The following is a 16,007-nucleotide window of genomic DNA, read 5'->3' on the forward strand; positions in this document are numbered from 1 at the left end:
AAACAAGACAAACAGATTCCTTGATATCTAAACGCGTTTCTCCCTCACCCTTTCCTCGAACTTTTTCACTTAGAGCGTGGTGAGCATGGGGGATTTCGTCGATGAGATGCTGGATTCGCGTGTGCCTACGAACCGCAAAGCTACCAATGACCTTGAAAGCCCCCCAGCCCAACGATTGCGTCGCGTCGTCCCGGAGTCCCCGAATAATTCCATCCAAGGCATTCTGCGAGCGAACAGCGGAGAGCGGCTTTATGTCCGTCCCATCTGCTGGACTTCGAGACAGCTGCAGTTACTGAACTGTTACTTCGTACGAGAGGAAGTGCATTTGAAGATTGGAGACCCACCGGTGAAGTCGGTCTTAAAGACTCTGCGTAACCAAGAGCCAAAAAGAAAACCCATCTCTGCGATCGCCAGGCTACTTGCCCCAGCGACCTCGGAAGCGAAGCAATCAGATGTGAGAGAAATTCTCAGCTGCTACGATATACACCCTCTCCTGTTGAACGATGGACGAGTCATCTTGTCGTACGATGTACGGCCTATCCCGTCGAAGCGCCTTGCATTCAATTTTGGACGCAGGTACGCCGCTGGGATCCGTGTAGATGGCATTTCTCCCATACCTCTTCCTCCATTCCGAGCCTCGTCCACATTACATTCGATACAATCCGAAAGCTTCGTCAGAAAACGCTCGGCAGAAACATCAAGAATCCCATCTTAAGTCGTCTGTATGATATAAAGCTACGGTCGCATGATCCCCCGGATCCTGCTCAAGATCCCTACATTATTTCAATCCTGATTGCTCTTGCCCAGGAGCAGCGACAGCTTACAGAAGAATCACAAGCGACAACAAACCATCAGCAAGAATGTCAAGGGCCAACACAGACAGTCAATGATACAGGCCCTCGGTCCTTCAAGGTAAGTCATGATACGTCGTTGAATCCCGAAACCAGGTTGACTCAGGTATTATCAAAGGTCACCGTTCTTGCTACACCCAGCACAGTGGTTGATGTACTCTACGTCTATGTCGCCTCCATTTCGACCGAATTTCTCGATTGTTTGGATGCCCCATCGCAACCTTTGCCCAGTCATCCTGTTCTGGTGAAATCCTACCATATCCCTCTTATAACAGAAAGGAAAAGAAAAGCTCTCAAGGAACTACACCACCTGATTTGTACTGGTTCATGCACTTTGTGCGCTGGCAACCAGCCTACAGATCCTGATCCACAACCTGAGGCAATCTCAGAAGATCACAATGCCTGATTTGTCACCAGCCATCAGCACAACTGGGTACCTGGATCTTAACCTTTATGACCTTGTGTCACCCCTTCATACCTCCTGCTGGAGGCAGTTGCCATAGTCTAGGAGCTCATGCAACCAAAGTACTTTCGCGCGACGGCATTGCATAGGTCGTTAACTGCATTGTGGCTTGGATGCCCTTGCCCAAACACGGCACCATCTTGACAATGTCAGGACGACACGGAATATCCTACCACTACACGGGGTCTTCTTTGAATTATGAAGGATCTAACACTAGATGGAGGCTCCGATGGCCATTGGGTCTAGTAACCACTGAGTATGGGTACTGCTTAAGACCACCGGCCCTCATCCCGATTTGGACTTGAAAATTTCCAATAATTCGTGACCGCAACATTTCTCCCATGGGAGGAACGCAGCGATTTACCAATTTGGTGAAGATGAAGCTCTTCCCCCTCTCTCCCTTGCCTTTAACTCTGTTTTCTGGCCTGACCTTTCATCCCGACCCTCTTTGTCTGTATGGCATTTCCATCACCTTCGCGTTGTCCATCGCGAAACATCGATGTTCAGCCAACTACCTGGATGTAGACATTAGAATACCCAATCCAATCTACTATATTTAATTCTCGCATTACGGAAAACAAAGTGTCTGTCGAATATCTCTAGGTATATAAGAGAGACAAGGTCATGGCAACTCTTTTTCCTATTGCTACGAAAGAATCTTTGCTTGAAACCTCCGTCCTTCCTAGCAAAGATGATATCCATTATTTAGTTAAGGGTGCTTTCTTTTACCCTCCTATGGTTTCTTTCGCCTTTTCTGCTCTTCAGTTTCCATTCTCCTCTTCTTCAATTTAACTGTAAATTGCAGCAAGTAGGTATACTCGCACGGACCCTATACGTCAACTAGCCCAATCGGCACCATACAAGGCACCACCGCACAGCGCAGCACATCGAAATGGACCTAAACTAAACAGCGAAGAAAGATTGAACCATTCTGATATCTCAATCGGGCAATAATCTACACCTCGCTCCAATATTTTGCCATTTTCCTTAAGCTCGGCGTTGAATCTCCGGTCGTGTGTCGCTGCCACCTGTTGAAGCACGGGTTTCAAGCGCTCAACAGTCTTGAACGCCGAAGAGCACGGAAATGTTGAAACTGGTATAGCTAGCCTCTCTTGCGACTGCATGCTATTTATCACATCATTTATAGCTTTGAAAAGTCCCTGGAAATGACTGTTACAGTAATAGTATTTGTATATATTTACCTGTACGTGTCTGCTAAATCCTGCGTGCTTTATATTTCCCAAATCCTTTAGTTTAGGCCTCCTAGACATCTGCATAGCAGTCTACTGGCATAAGCCAACTAAGATTAGACATTCTTGAGCTAGCGTAACGCCTTACATTATAATATAGCCCAGTACTATAATCGGGACTAGGGACTAGTTCTATAATAGCCAAGAGACATACTACCCACAAGATCAACATGTTCTGAAGACGAGGAAACAAATAATACCTAAGAGCCGAGGTAAGGGAATGCATATCCACCCTCTATTCCCTTAGTGTTACTATATGATCACACACGAAAGGTATCCGCCTACTAACTGTATGGACAGGACATGACATGGCATGACAGACGTCAACATAGGCAGAACAAAAAGACAGGGCAATGAATGACCGAAAAAGAAAGCAAAGTCTACATAACAAGTCTATAGTGATAATCAAGAAACCAAGGAGACGTAGCCCATCCCAAAGAAAAAGAATAAAGTAAGAAAGTATCAAATTCAACCCTTCAAACGCTCGGGTCTAGGATGAGGTATGAAACAGGTAGCAACGAATCCATCTAGTAACAAGAAACAAAAAAAGGACACCCAAAAGTAATACGAGCAAGATATCTTCCCATATGTGAAAAAGGAAACAAGAAAAGAAAAGAAAAGTGGTCACAAGGAAAACCCGCCTGTCCCGAACATTTAAACCATCAGCGTCAATCAAACAAAACCATTAAAAACCTGGTTTTATATCCCATCGTCGATATCCCTGTATTCCCGTAAAAGAAACTTTTTGTGTGTTCCTCCTCCCTACAGTATTGTTTTTTCTCTTGGTTTTGATTTTTTTCATATATGTTCATTGTCATCTCTAACATTCCAATCATAACAATAGGTAGGTTTGTTGGTTTTTTTTCTTTGTTTTTAGCTTCTTCAGTTTGGTTTTCTGGCTGCAAAAGCTTAGACAGCACCGGCGCTGATCATCTTCTTGCGGAGATGGTTCTTGTACGCGCCGATGGTGCCGTCCCACCGGGTGACGGTCTTGTTCTCGCAGACCATGATGTCCTTGGCGATCTTGTCGAGCAGACGGAAATCGTGGGAAACCACGACAACACCACCGCTGTAGGCGTTGATGGCGTCAGCCAGACTGTCGATGGTGGGGATATCGAGACCGTTGGTAGGCTCGTCCAGCAGGATCATGTTGGGCGACTCGATGGCCAACAGAGCGAACACGATACGACTCTTCTGACCCTCGGAAAGAGTACCCATCAGAGCGGTCTGGCCTTCACCGGTAAGACCGTAGCGACCGAGCTGCTGGCGCCAGTACTGGTAGTCCTGACTCTTCTCGGGGAACTTGTCACGGACGAACTCCAGAGCGCACTTGGTCAGATCAAGCTGCTCGGCGGAGTGCTGGCTGTACATGCCCAGCTTCAAGTGGGTGTGACGGCTGACACGGCCACCGATGGGGCTCAGCTTGCCGGTCATGATACGCAGAAGGGTGGACTTTCCGACACCATTAGGTCCGACCAGGGCGGTACGGGAGTCCATGTCGACACCGAAGTCCAGGTGCTCGTAGAGAGTGTCGGACCACTCGCCCGAGTAGGAGAAGGAAACGTCGTCGAAGGACAGGACGGGAGGAGGCAGCTTCTCGACGTCCGCGAAGCGGAAGGTGAAGACCCGGTCGGGGATGACGGGCTGGATGAAACCGTCGGCCTCCATCTTGTCGAGGATCTTCTGACGGGACTTGGCCTGACGGACCAAGTTGGCGTAGGTACCGGCGGAGGCAATGAACTTCTTGATGTGGACGATTTCCTCCTGCTGCTTGGCGTAGGCCTTCATCTGGTTGGTCTCCTGCTCGCTACGGGTCTTGTGGTACGAGTCGTAGTTACCACCGTAGTAGAGGAGCTGCTTCATGCGCATGTCAATCATGTTCGTGCAGACACCGTTCAAGAAATCCATGGAGTGAGAGACCAGGACCAGGGTACGGTCCCACTTCTTCATGTATTCTTCCAACCACACACAGGCCTCAAGATCCAAGTGAGCGGTGGGGTCGTCCAGCAAGAGCAAGGACGGCTTGACGAACAGAGCCTTTCCGAGGGCGACACGCATACGCCAACCACCGGACATATCCTTAGTCTTCTTGTTGATCGTCTGCTTGTTGAAACCAAGACCCGTCAAGATCAGGGAAGCGCGAGTGTGGAAGGTGGAGGGATCCATTTTGTCAATACGCTAGAGAAGTCAGTCGTCTTTACCTCATAAAAATAGCTAGATGCCAAACTTACGTCGTACAGATCCATGAGAACGGGGCTGTCAGGACCCTGGGTCTCGAGGATCTCCTCAGCCTGCTGCTCCATACGCTCGAGTTGCCTCTCGGCCTCCTTGACAACCCATTCCAGGGCACCGTCGTCGGTGGGAGGGGCACCCTCGTTCAGGAGGTAGATATCGATGTGCTCGGGGATGGGGAATTCACGGTGAGCGATGGACTTGAGAAGGGTGGACTTTCCGCAGCCGTTCTCACCCAACAGACCGTAGCGACGACCGAAGTTCAGTTCCAGGGTCGAGTCGGTGATAAGGACCTTTCCGTGGAACACCAGGGAGGCCGAGGTGATCTTGGCGTCACGAGAGGCAGGCAGGGAGGAGAGCACACCGGTGGTGACACGGTCCGACAGACCGTGCTTATCCATCTGGGCTGTGAGCTTCTCGACCTCCTTCATCTTCTCGTCGGTGGTCGCGGGCAACTCCTCAGCGGGAGTCTCATCGCCGTCCTTCTTGCCGACCTTCTTCTTGGTGTCACCGCGCTTTGCGAGACGAGCGGCTTTCGAAGCAGACACCATTTTGTCGGTAGTTATGGAGGATTAATGGGGGATCGGAGAGGTGGAAAGGCGTAAGGAGAGGAGAGCGGGAGGGAGAGGGGGGAGGTTGAAAAACGGGTAAGATAGATGGCAAGAAAAAAAGCCTGACGAAGGCGAGAGAAAAGGGAAAAATCAAAAAAGAACTCTCGACAAAGGTGGATCGAGAATAGCGGGGTGGGAGGGGGCGACCGAGAGGCTTCTTAGTGGGGAGGGCGAAAAAGTTCCTTGGAAAGCCCTTATCGATAGAGGACCTTTGAAATACTAACACGCCGGTTGGATTGGGGGAAAATCCCGGCGACTATATACGGCGAGATCCGCGGCGTCAAAAACAGCGGTGGAAGGGAGCGGTAGTCGATAACGATACCGCCTCGCTGATGATGAAGATGAAGGAAAAGTCGACGGAGCGAGGGAGATGAAAGAGATTGTGGATGATGCTGAGCAATGAAAAAACCGATGGGCCTCAAAAATTCCTTTCGGTGGGCTGCCCAGGCGCCGTCTGATTGGCCGGGCTACGTCACCGCACGGGTCGTGGCGCGCCCTAGCCTGATTGGGCATCAACAGCACGTGATTTGTAGCCTTACGCCCCAGGCAGTCAGGCAGGCAGGCAGTCAGGCACCGATGGCCATCAATGCTGGTTATTTGACTGGGCAATCAGATGCCGGTAGACTAACATGTCATCGATCCAGGCCCTTTGATGACCACTCACTCAGATCATCTAAAGATAGTAACACCGTATCATCAACGGCAACCAATCAAAGGTCATACTCTGTGAATCCAGACCGATTGTCACTTCTTCCTGGTCAACCACGGAGCTTCTGAATAATATCCGAGCGGCTTGATCTTCATGGCGATGATCGGGTCGGATATCAGACACCTGGGAAGTATCAATATTCAACATCTGCTCAATTTCTGTCTTTGAAGTAATGCTAAAATAACACCTGACTATAGGAATACAGCATGGAGGAAGATATATGCAGTATTGATAGCCATTATCTTCATCAACAGGTTCAAATAAAAGATTCCATAAAAGTAACTAGCACGAACAATATCCAAAGATAACTCCACCTATAAGTATATACCTTCCAACCACCTACGCAAAGCACAAACCACCTACCACACTACTAAATGCACCGCCAACTTCAGTATGCCCCAATCAGGTACCTCAGTCCAACCTCCATGCGCCATGCAAGGAACCACCACATAACATCAAATCCCACTCAAACTGAACAATCATATCAATTATTAATGTCAAACATACCATGCATCTAAGCTTCGAAATCCAAGCTATAAGCCAAGAAAGACATGGCATACTGTATTTCATCTCGAAATACGGTTCCACCGTTGTGGAGACAGCTGCATCTATCGATGAGGCATTTATAAATATACCGAGACAACTCCGACAGGAGTCAATCACCTGTTGTCATTTCAAGGACGGCTAGACTGCATTCCTTACATATGCAGAGAATGGGATTGATACTAGGTATCGGCACGGATATCCGAAAGGGGGTTATATTTTGACACTACACCTCTGTCTCGTGATATCAAGCTCCACAACCAAATATAGATAGGTAACAGCGACAAAATCCCTCAATAATTTCAATAGTATATTCCCCTAAGTACATACTAGTCCAGCAGCCCCCTCAACAACCCCCAAAGCGCACCAGGATACGAAACAAACCTAGCAATAGCCAACAACCCAAGAATGCAGACAACCCAGAATCCAACGAAAATGCCTCATGACTGACTCAACCAGACCAAACACACTAATGCGCATGCCATGTCCTCTGGGCTCTTCTTTGGTAGGGGTTCAGATATGCAAGTGGTCGATGCAAGGTCCAGGCCGTCCATTCGCTAGCCGATATGCAAGGGGGAGAATGAAAAGGCTTGTTTACAAGTTTATGTCTATCGAGAAATGCCGCTCATGTGGTCAGTGATATTTACTAGCAACCATGTCGTAGCTGGGGTATATGAGTTATTTGACGAGTGCATTCTTGTCTCGAGGTTAGATCTCCGCGGATGGGATCTATATTCTATACTATACTATTTACAATCAGGATTTAAGCAGTTCCCATAAGGCATCAGTGTAAACCAATGAGTCATTATTCCTAGTAAGCTATATACACATGCGTAAATTACTGTATCCGTTCACTGATCCTCTCAAGGACCTCCATCTCCTCCGCCGTGATCCACAGATCATCAGGCACAAGGACCTTCCCCTCCTGAATAACGATCCGCACAGGAGCCTCCTCAGTATTCGTAACAGCGCTATCAGACGAACTTTCGGCGCCATGGCCATGGGAAGGGCCATGAGTACCTTTCTCCCCTCCCCCACTCTCCGCATCAGCCAGCCTGCGCCTCGAAAGCGGCACCGCAGTCCACCAATACACCGGAAATCTCCGCTGGATATTATTCACGACCAGCGCGACGGCCTGCATCATGACGCAGCCCAGCACCATGATAGGGATCAGGAACCAGCCGATAGGGTAGCCTTCTGTGACGGCTAGGAGGGCGGTGGCGCCAGCGGGCGGATGCACGGTGTTGGTGAGGACCATGAAGGCGGTGGTGATGGCGCAGGAGAGGGCGCCGCCGACTTGGGGCTTGGAGTGGGCGGCTGGGTTCAGGGCGAAGAGCTTGCCGATGCCGATGCCGATGATGCTGGCGAAGAGTTGGCTGAGGACGGCGTTGCGGGGCTGCGCGAATGGGGATTCGATGACGGCGAATTCGAGGACCGCGGCGGCGCCCTGGTTGGGTGTTAGTTATGTGTGCCTTGCTTGGACTGAGGATGGAAGGGAGAGGGCGTGAGGAAGGTGGGTAGACGTACAAAACTAGCCACGATGACTGGTCCATTATGGTGCTGGAACGAAGGTACATGCTCCGACACCTCGGCCACGACGAGCACGCCGCAGAAGACGCCAATCAGAGACCAAAATGCAATCACAAGATTCCCCAGGCTCTTGGGGACCTTGTCGCCTCTATATCCGAAAAAATGGGAGATCGGCCGCGGGAGATATCGCCATGGGGGGGCGGGGATGTAAGGGTTGATATAGTCGTCTATGTCTAGATGCCAGCGGGAAAAGTCGACGTGTTTGAACATGATGTTGATTCCGAAGTATAAGCCGGGTGAATGTCGACGCCTTTTATGCTAACCAGAAACCATAAACGAATGAAAGTTTTCTCGGACCAGATGGGATGGGTCAGGCCCGAGACCGAAAGTAAAATGATAGAATCTCAGAGAGAAAGGCTCCAGCACTCATGCCATGAGGTGCGAGGGCAGTATATAGTCCGGACAAATGGAGAGTTCACAAGGTACGGAGTAAATCAAAGAACTTGTTTTCGAATGATCAACAGGAGACAAGCGTGACCCTGACGAAAAGAAAGTCCGAGGCCCGAGTCAATGTGCCAGTGAGACATCCAGTATCGGGAGTCAGGAGGAGCCTTATAGTGCCCAAGGATGGACAGGCCAGCTGCGAGTGCCTAGGGGTTAATGAGCTGCAACATGCTGTGACAGCACTGATTGGGGGGTTCAGCAGATTTTAAGGATTCTGACATCACAGTGGTTAATATCGCCTTGGAAAAAAAAGGAAAAGACGGCAGCCGAGCTGGGCCCTTTTTTTGTCCCCTCTCCAGCAGACCGAGCAGCATCTCCGCGGAAAGACCAGGAATCGACAGCCCTAACAATGAGCATCGTCGCAAGAACCAGAAGGCCTTCAGCTGTCTTCCACTCATGCGATTTGCATTGAGTAACAGAAATACCCGATGCGGCCTAGCGGCGGCGGCGTGGAGACGCGCCGGAATACGGGCGCATGGCGTAATATTACCCGCCATTACGCAAAGAACCCCCCATTTCCGCTTCCGCCCTAGTGTGGCCGCAGTCAGAGTCGTACGGGCCCCGTATTGGGACAGGATTTTGAGAACGGCAGACGGAAGACGGAAATGCTGGTGACTGCCGATCAATCCGGGGAACCAAAGAGATGGTCAGCTCTCTTCCCTTCCGTCCTGTCCTGCGAGGGCAAGCTTTGATTGTATGTATGTATTTACTATATATGCAGGCTATCCCGACGATCAGCAAAGTTCCGTCGCAACCAAAAGAATTGAGTTCGTTATCGTTGACATATTTCTACATGAAGTCATCCTTCTAAACGTCCAAAGTCCGACCGGTCTTGGAGCTCTCCTTCGCCAGCTCGATCAACCGGATCACGTCGCGGGCTTCCGCACCGCTGGCGGGGAGGTCACCCTCGCCAGCGAGAGCCCGAGCGAACTTCCTGAAGTATTCGGTGTAGGTAGGGGGCTCCACCGTGGGAGTGACCTCCTTGACGGGCTTGCCGTTTTGGATGGTCGTCAGGGCGCCTGGAATGAATCAGCATGTGACTTCTGGTAATGAACGGGATACTCGAACGCATGACTTACCGTATCTTTCACTGGGCTCGCGACCGTAGCCGCTGTCTCCGGGCTTCACTCCCTCCTTGAGTTGATCCTCCTGGATATCGAGATGGAACTGCGTTGAAGACAAATGATTAGGTCGTGCGCTCCCACTAACGTGTCGGTTTGCCATCGCTCCGGATATGCTTACCTTCTTGAAGCTACCCTTCTCTCCTCGAACCCAGAATCGCAGCTGCTCCTCCTCGGGGCTGACGACACCCGCCTTGGCCGTGACGAGAAGGCCGGACTTGTAATGCAGCAAGACGGTGAACGAGTCTTCGAATCCCGAGGTGTTGACCTCTCTCTGCGAGCCGATGAAGCCGGTGATTCGGTCCGGCAATCCCAGAAGGTGCACGGCCTGGTCCAGCAGGTGGGTTCCCAAATCATAGATGGCGCTTCCTCCGGGGATGACCTTGTTCTTCCACTTGTGCGCGTCCGACGAAGGCTCCTGCGGGCGATGACGGTCGAAGTGCGTCTCGAACTCCACCAAGCGGCCCAGCGATCCGTTCTTCACCAGCTTCGAGAGGGTGACGAAGTCGGCGTCCCATCGACGGTCTATGATGGAGGTTAGGCGGTGATTTCTAAAGAATTAACTCATTCAGGCAGACGTACTTTGGTAAACCGCCAAAAGTTTGTTGTGCTTCTTGGAGATGGCGACCAGCTCGTCGGCTTCCTGGGAAGTGGGGGTGAACGGCTTCTCGCAAATAACTATCGCACCAAATCATCAGCCAAACTTGACCACACATCAATGCGAATAAAACTCACCGTGCTTTCCATTCTCCAGGGCCAATTTCGCCAGGTCGAAATGCGAGTCGGGGGCAGTCGTGATGATCACCACATCCACGCCGTCATCCTTGACCAGGTCCTCGGTCGTGCGGTAGGACTTGACGCCGGGGTGGTCCTTCTCGGCATCATCCTCGGGCTTGGGGGTACGCTGGACGACAGCGTAGAGCTTAAGCTGGGGAACTTCCTGGACGAAGGGGATGTGGAAAATTTTGGCACTGAAGCCGTACCCCACCACTCCGACATTCCAGGTCTTGGAGGCCATGTTGTATACGGAAATAAAAATAGGAGGGGTCAATTGAATTGAGACAAAAACACAATTGAAGAAAGACACTGGGGGCCTTCTGGACTTATATACAGGGAAAACGTGGGTGGCACGATCTAATGCAGGGCTTTTGTAGAAGAATTGCAGGTGCGGGGGAAGGTCCTGGCGACGGGAACCTTTGGGTCGGGCGGGGCATCAAAGGCCGACTCGGATTTCTCTCTCCTGCCGAGTTGCGATGACGAGATCCCCGGCCGAAGTGGCTAAACGATTCCCCCCACGGGCCACCATTCTCCATTCCGGACTCTCACGTCCTGGACCTTCCTTCACTCTTGGATCCCCACACAACGAGTCACCTCGACCCCATCCTAAATCAATTGTCAGCAAAACGTCTCTCGGACAACACCCGTGGCAGAAACTTACGCGACTCCCTTCCGGCTGTTCCAAGGAACTGGTGTACACCAGATTCGGATTCCCCGTGATCTCGAACAGTGGCGTGGCGTCCTCCCCAATGTAGGACTGGACAGTGCGCTGGGACATGCCCTCGGTGTTGAAACTCCGCGCAGGGCCTGACTTGGCCGCCTCGCGCTTCTGCTCCACCGAGCCGCGAACGTACTCCAGATACGGCGGGTTCCCGGGATAAATGACATTATCGGCAGCCAACACCGACACGCCAGGGACGATGAGACCCAACTGCTCGCACAGCTTCAAGTCCGTCGTATACGCGGGCTTATAATGATCCAAAAACAACAGCTCTACCTGCTTCACCTCCCCAGTAGCATACAACTTATGCAGATTCAGATCACTGCGCCCGACCAGAATCCGCACGAAGTCCCGCAAACCCGCCAGCTCAATCAGCATGTTCGCGACGGCCGCATACTCGGGATTCACCTCCAGACTGTAGTACCGCTTCCCGCCGGCGCGGCGCACGGCATCGCCGAACAGGATGGCCGAGTACCCCACGTAGCCACCCAGCTCGATCATGACCTGGGGCTTGCGCTCTGCGATCAGGTCGGTGACGACGTTGCCTTTGGTTGCGCCGACGTTGACGAAATGATACTGGGTGGCGAACTCGTCGATTAACTCGAGGACTTTCTGCGGGTTTCCTTGGATCTCGTCCCGGTTGGGCTGCTCGTAGATGAAGTGCAGGAGCTTGATTTCGCGGTTATCTTCGCGCTGGGTTATTGTTAGCATTGGGACAGCGTATGGTTAAGATAAAGGATTAAACATACCGACTCGCCAGGGCGGGGATGACTTGGTTGATCTTGGGCCATTTCGTTAGATTTGCTTCACAGGCGGAATAAAGTAGATACTCTGAGTGATAATACACCATTCAACACAGTTCCTCGGTATTTATACCCATTGCAGCCCAGACGACCATAAACTTCGATGTCATCCGGCTCAATCAATCATCATCATAACTCCGAGCGCAAGGTTCTCCACATCTACCAAACCCAAAAAATCATGGCATCATCGGCTCAGAAAATACCGAACCAATCTTATCTGCCTGGCTACTTTCCGCCCTACGGAGTAATGAATGAGCTCATCAGTGCCTGGAGATAGATACCGGATACGGGAACGTAGCATCTCGGGGCTGTTTACCGGATTCGATCCTCGGAGTCCGAGGCTCGGAGGATTCTGGATTGACTCACTGGATAAGCAGGTGGATAGTAAACCGCCATAGTCTTTAGAGTCGGGATTATGTTTCCAGTGGCTCTTTACGGCTGGGTCTAGTCACCTTCGCTCGAAATAGGTACTATCCGCCGGCTACCGTAGTTCACTGACCTCGGAGATAAGATCCTAGGTTCATGGAACCTTCGATCAGGGAACGAACGCCTATACCCCGTAGGACAAGAGCCTTGTAGATCGCAGTCGCACGAGATCTTTCCTAGGTTCCACGGTCTAGAATTGGGTGACGTCTCGGAGATAGAGGGGCATGGAACATCCGACGGGGGGGGTTAAGGTTGTGTCAGTGTGCTCCGTGCTCTGGGCCATGGTCGCATGATTAACTATGGGTACTAGATGATGAATCGACTATATGACTATGTTGGCTGGAGTATTTGGTATGAGAGATCGATTTTCAGGGTAATTTATATTCTGTTTTCTTCCTCGTCTGGGTTCAGATCCCTCGGCGTGGTGGACGAAATGATCGGATTGTAGGCTCATGAGAACTATCCTACTACGCTTATGCATGCTCTCAAGGCTAAAAAGTCTTCGATACAAAAATGTCCGATGCTGCATTGTGGTCGTGTTGATATGAATTAAACCCTGTGTCTCCAGGTCATTCGCTGTCCTTGTGGAAATCAGGGGAATATAATCTATATCAAATAGCTACGTAGTCTTAGCAGAATTAGGCTCCGAGGTGTCAGCGATACTTACCTAGGTAGGCATCAGTCCAGATAGCATGCTATGTAGAGGCCACATCCTCATGCACCAAGGCCCACATTAGCTATATCTCTGCAATAAAATTGCAATGTCATGTAAGTAGGAAGTTTTCGCCACGTTGTAAACAATAACGCGATACATTCCTGCATATAGCATGATGTGTTGTCTTCAACTGAGGTGGAACAATACGTGCCCATACCGAGCGCTCACGGTATGCATGCTGTCTCCCTGGTTCCAATTGCTTCATATCTCGAAAGGACTCCGAACATTAAGAGCCAAGGGTGTTCGGCGGGAAGTCCCTAAATTAATTTAATTTGGCGGGTAGAGGACAAGCCTGCATGTGAAAGTGACAGGGAAAAGCAAAAAAAGACGAAGGCGACTTTCAGCCCAGCCAGCTCAAGGGGTGATGCTGTAATGCATCGCTGACGTGGTCGCCGTGCAGCATTCCGGAGGGGCAGCGAACTCGTCAACAGACAACAACGTGCCACTGCGATTTGAACCCCCTCTTCCTCCTTTCCTCGACCATTTCGCTGCTGCATTTGAACTTGACCCTCTGAATCGGCATCTTCTTGAGAATATTCATGAATGACCGCCGACCTCCCACATAACAGCATGTCCGTCCCTACGGTCCGACGAGCCTTTGGGTCGATTTCCAAGCAGCGATCGCTCTACTCCGTTCGAGACAGACTCCATTTCGGCATCCTCGTGCACCTCTTCAACATCGCCCTGGCGCTGGTGCTCCTCCCGCTGAACAACACCATTCTCTTGGCGGCTTACACTGCGGGGTATCTCTCGTTTGTACTGTCGCGCTCGGACCCGATCCAACGACGCCAGGCGGCCCTGCGCGATGTGCAGTTCTATCCGAAGACGATCCTCGTGACAGGCGTCGATACGCCGCACGGGCTGGCGGTCGCACGAAGCTGCTACCATCAGGGCCATCGCGTGGTCGGAGTGAGCGTCACGGAGACGGCGATCCCGTCGGGGGAGAGCATGTCGAAGGCGCTGGGGGCGTTCTACCGGATTCCGAAAACGAAGTACGTATCGCGACTGCTGGACGTGATCAATCGCGAGAAAGCGGACGTGTGGGTTCCGTGCTCCGAGAAGGCGTCGGTGCTGGACGATGCGATGGCCAAGCAGGTGATTGAGGGGCGGACGGAGTGCAAGTGCATCACGATGGACACGGAGCTGGCGAGCATGTTCGGTCGGCCGGCGACGTTCCGGCAGTATCTGGTCGAGAAGGAGTTGCCGGTGGTCGAGAACCATCAGGTGCAGTCGCGGGACTCGATCCATAAGATTCTACACCGGTCGCCGACCAAGACGTATCGGATTTCGCGACCGGATCCGGTCACGCGAGAGAACAAGATCATCACGCTGCCGAAGCGGACGCTGAGTCTGACGTATTCGGAGGTCAGCGAGATTCAGATCTCGAAGGAGAGTCCGTGGACGCTGCAGCAGCAGAGCCGGCTGGGGGAGTTCCTGGCCGAGATGCTGGTGGTGCATGGCCATGTCAAGGCGATCAAGGTTCGTCCGGCGGACGATCAGTCGACCTGGGGTCGGTCGCGGCTGGACGAGGGGCTCACCATGTCGATCCACAAGCTGATGGAGCGGTTTGCGCTGAAGGGGGGATATCGGATGACGGGTCACATCTGCGTCCGGGTCATGGTGGACGAAGAAGTCGACGCCAACCAGGTGCGCTATGCGCTTCACATCAACGGATGCACGCAAGGCGCAGGGGCTGTCAACGATCTTCTACAAGATGCATCCGAGCAGCTAGTTCGAGGGTATCTTTCCGTGGAGGCTCCGCATCTCAATGGCTTCATGGCGTCAGATTCTGTGGATGCGCTGCGCATCCAGGCGGCCCAATCTATCGTGTCTACGACGCCACGGCCGAAATTCAGCCTGTACCAGAAACTGAAGGAGCACGACGACGAAAACCTCTTCACTGTATTATACCCCGTCGCTCAGCATATCGACACCCTCATCAGCGGGACCGAACGAGCCCTCATGTTCTGGCGAGATTGGCGATTCTCGATCCACGACCCCCTTCCTTGGTGGTGGGACGCCCATGTCTACCAACCGTTGAAGGAGTTGGAATCAATTGTGAGTGGGGCCGAAGTGAAAGAAGCCTGATCGCGTGCCTACGGAGTATACCCATCTTTTCCATCTGCCTGTTCAATCATCATTTCGTTATCATATTAGTTACCCTATTTGTTCGGACGGCAAGATCCGTCAGTATCAGTTTGCATGGCATGACATAAAGGAGCATCGGGTGGCGTCTTGTCGTGCATAATCACATTGCTTATTCCTTCTGCATATTGTTAAAAGCAACGACATCCAACCTGATACTCTTCTCGATGATTCTTGGGCAGCAACAGTAATGGCTGTAATGTATAGGTGTAGATCGGTGGAGCACAGCCGAGAGGCTAAGCCGATGGCGTTCCGTGTTTCCCGGAATAGACTGGTTTCCAGGAGAACGGAGTTAGCATCACTCTGGTTGAAATTAATATCGCTGATGGTAATTTGCAGGAATTACTACGGAGTCATGGCTTTCAGTCTGATGCGGTTAATTTGTTTGTTCTAAGTAGATTAAGGGTAAATAGTTACAATTGGGGAGTATGGAGTCGGTATTCGTATTATGACATCAAGTAAATTCGGTGTTAATTATAATATTCTCGAGTTAATGAACGCCACAATGCATCCTCTTTGACGAATGGCAGAGACTAAATATAGCATGTCAGTGGAAGATGTACTGCGTAGAGTTTGCACCCTCGGCCGCTTGAGAAAACATCGAGC

The 16,007-nt window shown here is 51.4% G+C and overlaps 6 protein-coding genes across 6 annotated transcripts; 2 read left to right on the plus strand and 4 right to left on the minus strand.

The window, feature by feature from the left end:
- Positions 1-85: 85 nt before the first annotated feature.
- P170DRAFT_481184 (uncharacterized protein) lies at positions 86-1,099 on the plus strand (the record flags this gene model as incomplete). Its single annotated transcript, XM_024853842.1, has 3 exons — positions 86-576; positions 808-912; positions 970-1,099. 3 exons carry the CDS (start codon positions 86-88, stop codon positions 1,097-1,099), a joined length of 726 nt encoding a protein of 241 aa, XP_024698539.1.
- A 2,374-nt stretch (positions 1,100-3,473) lies between these two features.
- On the minus strand, positions 3,474-5,347 carry P170DRAFT_451312 (ATP-binding cassette family ATPase ARB1; the record flags this gene model as incomplete). The annotated part of the gene is made up of 2 exons (XM_024851175.1): positions 3,474-4,742; positions 4,796-5,347. The coding sequence occupies 2 exons, from the start codon at positions 5,345-5,347 to the stop codon at positions 3,474-3,476; spliced, it is 1,821 nt and encodes a 606-aa protein (XP_024698540.1).
- Positions 5,348-7,497: 2,150 nt separating this feature from the next.
- P170DRAFT_370224 (HPP family protein) lies at positions 7,498-8,459 on the minus strand (the record flags this gene model as incomplete). The annotated part of the gene is made up of 2 exons (XM_024844943.1): positions 7,498-8,106; positions 8,187-8,459. The coding sequence occupies 2 exons, from the start codon at positions 8,457-8,459 to the stop codon at positions 7,498-7,500; spliced, it is 882 nt and encodes a 293-aa protein (XP_024698541.1).
- Positions 8,460-9,500: 1,041 nt separating this feature from the next.
- P170DRAFT_370291 (putative NAD binding Rossmann fold oxidoreductase) lies at positions 9,501-10,832 on the minus strand (the record flags this gene model as incomplete). The annotated part of the gene is made up of 5 exons (XM_024844948.1): positions 9,501-9,712; positions 9,773-9,860; positions 9,936-10,339; positions 10,397-10,492; positions 10,550-10,832. The coding sequence occupies 5 exons, from the start codon at positions 10,830-10,832 to the stop codon at positions 9,501-9,503; spliced, it is 1,083 nt and encodes a 360-aa protein (XP_024698542.1).
- Positions 10,833-11,155: 323 nt separating this feature from the next.
- Positions 11,156-12,103, minus strand: P170DRAFT_451315 (O-methyltransferase; the record flags this gene model as incomplete). Its single annotated transcript, XM_024851176.1, has 3 exons — positions 11,156-11,197; positions 11,253-12,005; positions 12,062-12,103. 3 exons carry the CDS (start codon positions 12,101-12,103, stop codon positions 11,156-11,158), a joined length of 837 nt encoding a protein of 278 aa, XP_024698543.1.
- A 1,512-nt stretch (positions 12,104-13,615) lies between these two features.
- Positions 13,616-15,526, plus strand: P170DRAFT_441696 (uncharacterized protein). Its single transcript, XM_024850381.1, has one exon. It carries the CDS (start codon positions 13,827-13,829, stop codon positions 15,342-15,344), a length of 1,518 nt encoding a protein of 505 aa, XP_024698544.1. The 5' UTR covers positions 13,616-13,826; the 3' UTR covers positions 15,345-15,526.
- The last annotated feature ends 481 nt before the right edge of the window (positions 15,527-16,007 follow it).

This window comes from Aspergillus steynii, assembly GCF_002849105.1.
Source record: "Aspergillus steynii IBT 23096 chromosome Unknown P170scaffold_11, whole genome shotgun sequence".
NCBI classification, from domain to species: Eukaryota; Fungi; Ascomycota; class Eurotiomycetes; order Eurotiales; family Aspergillaceae; genus Aspergillus; species Aspergillus steynii.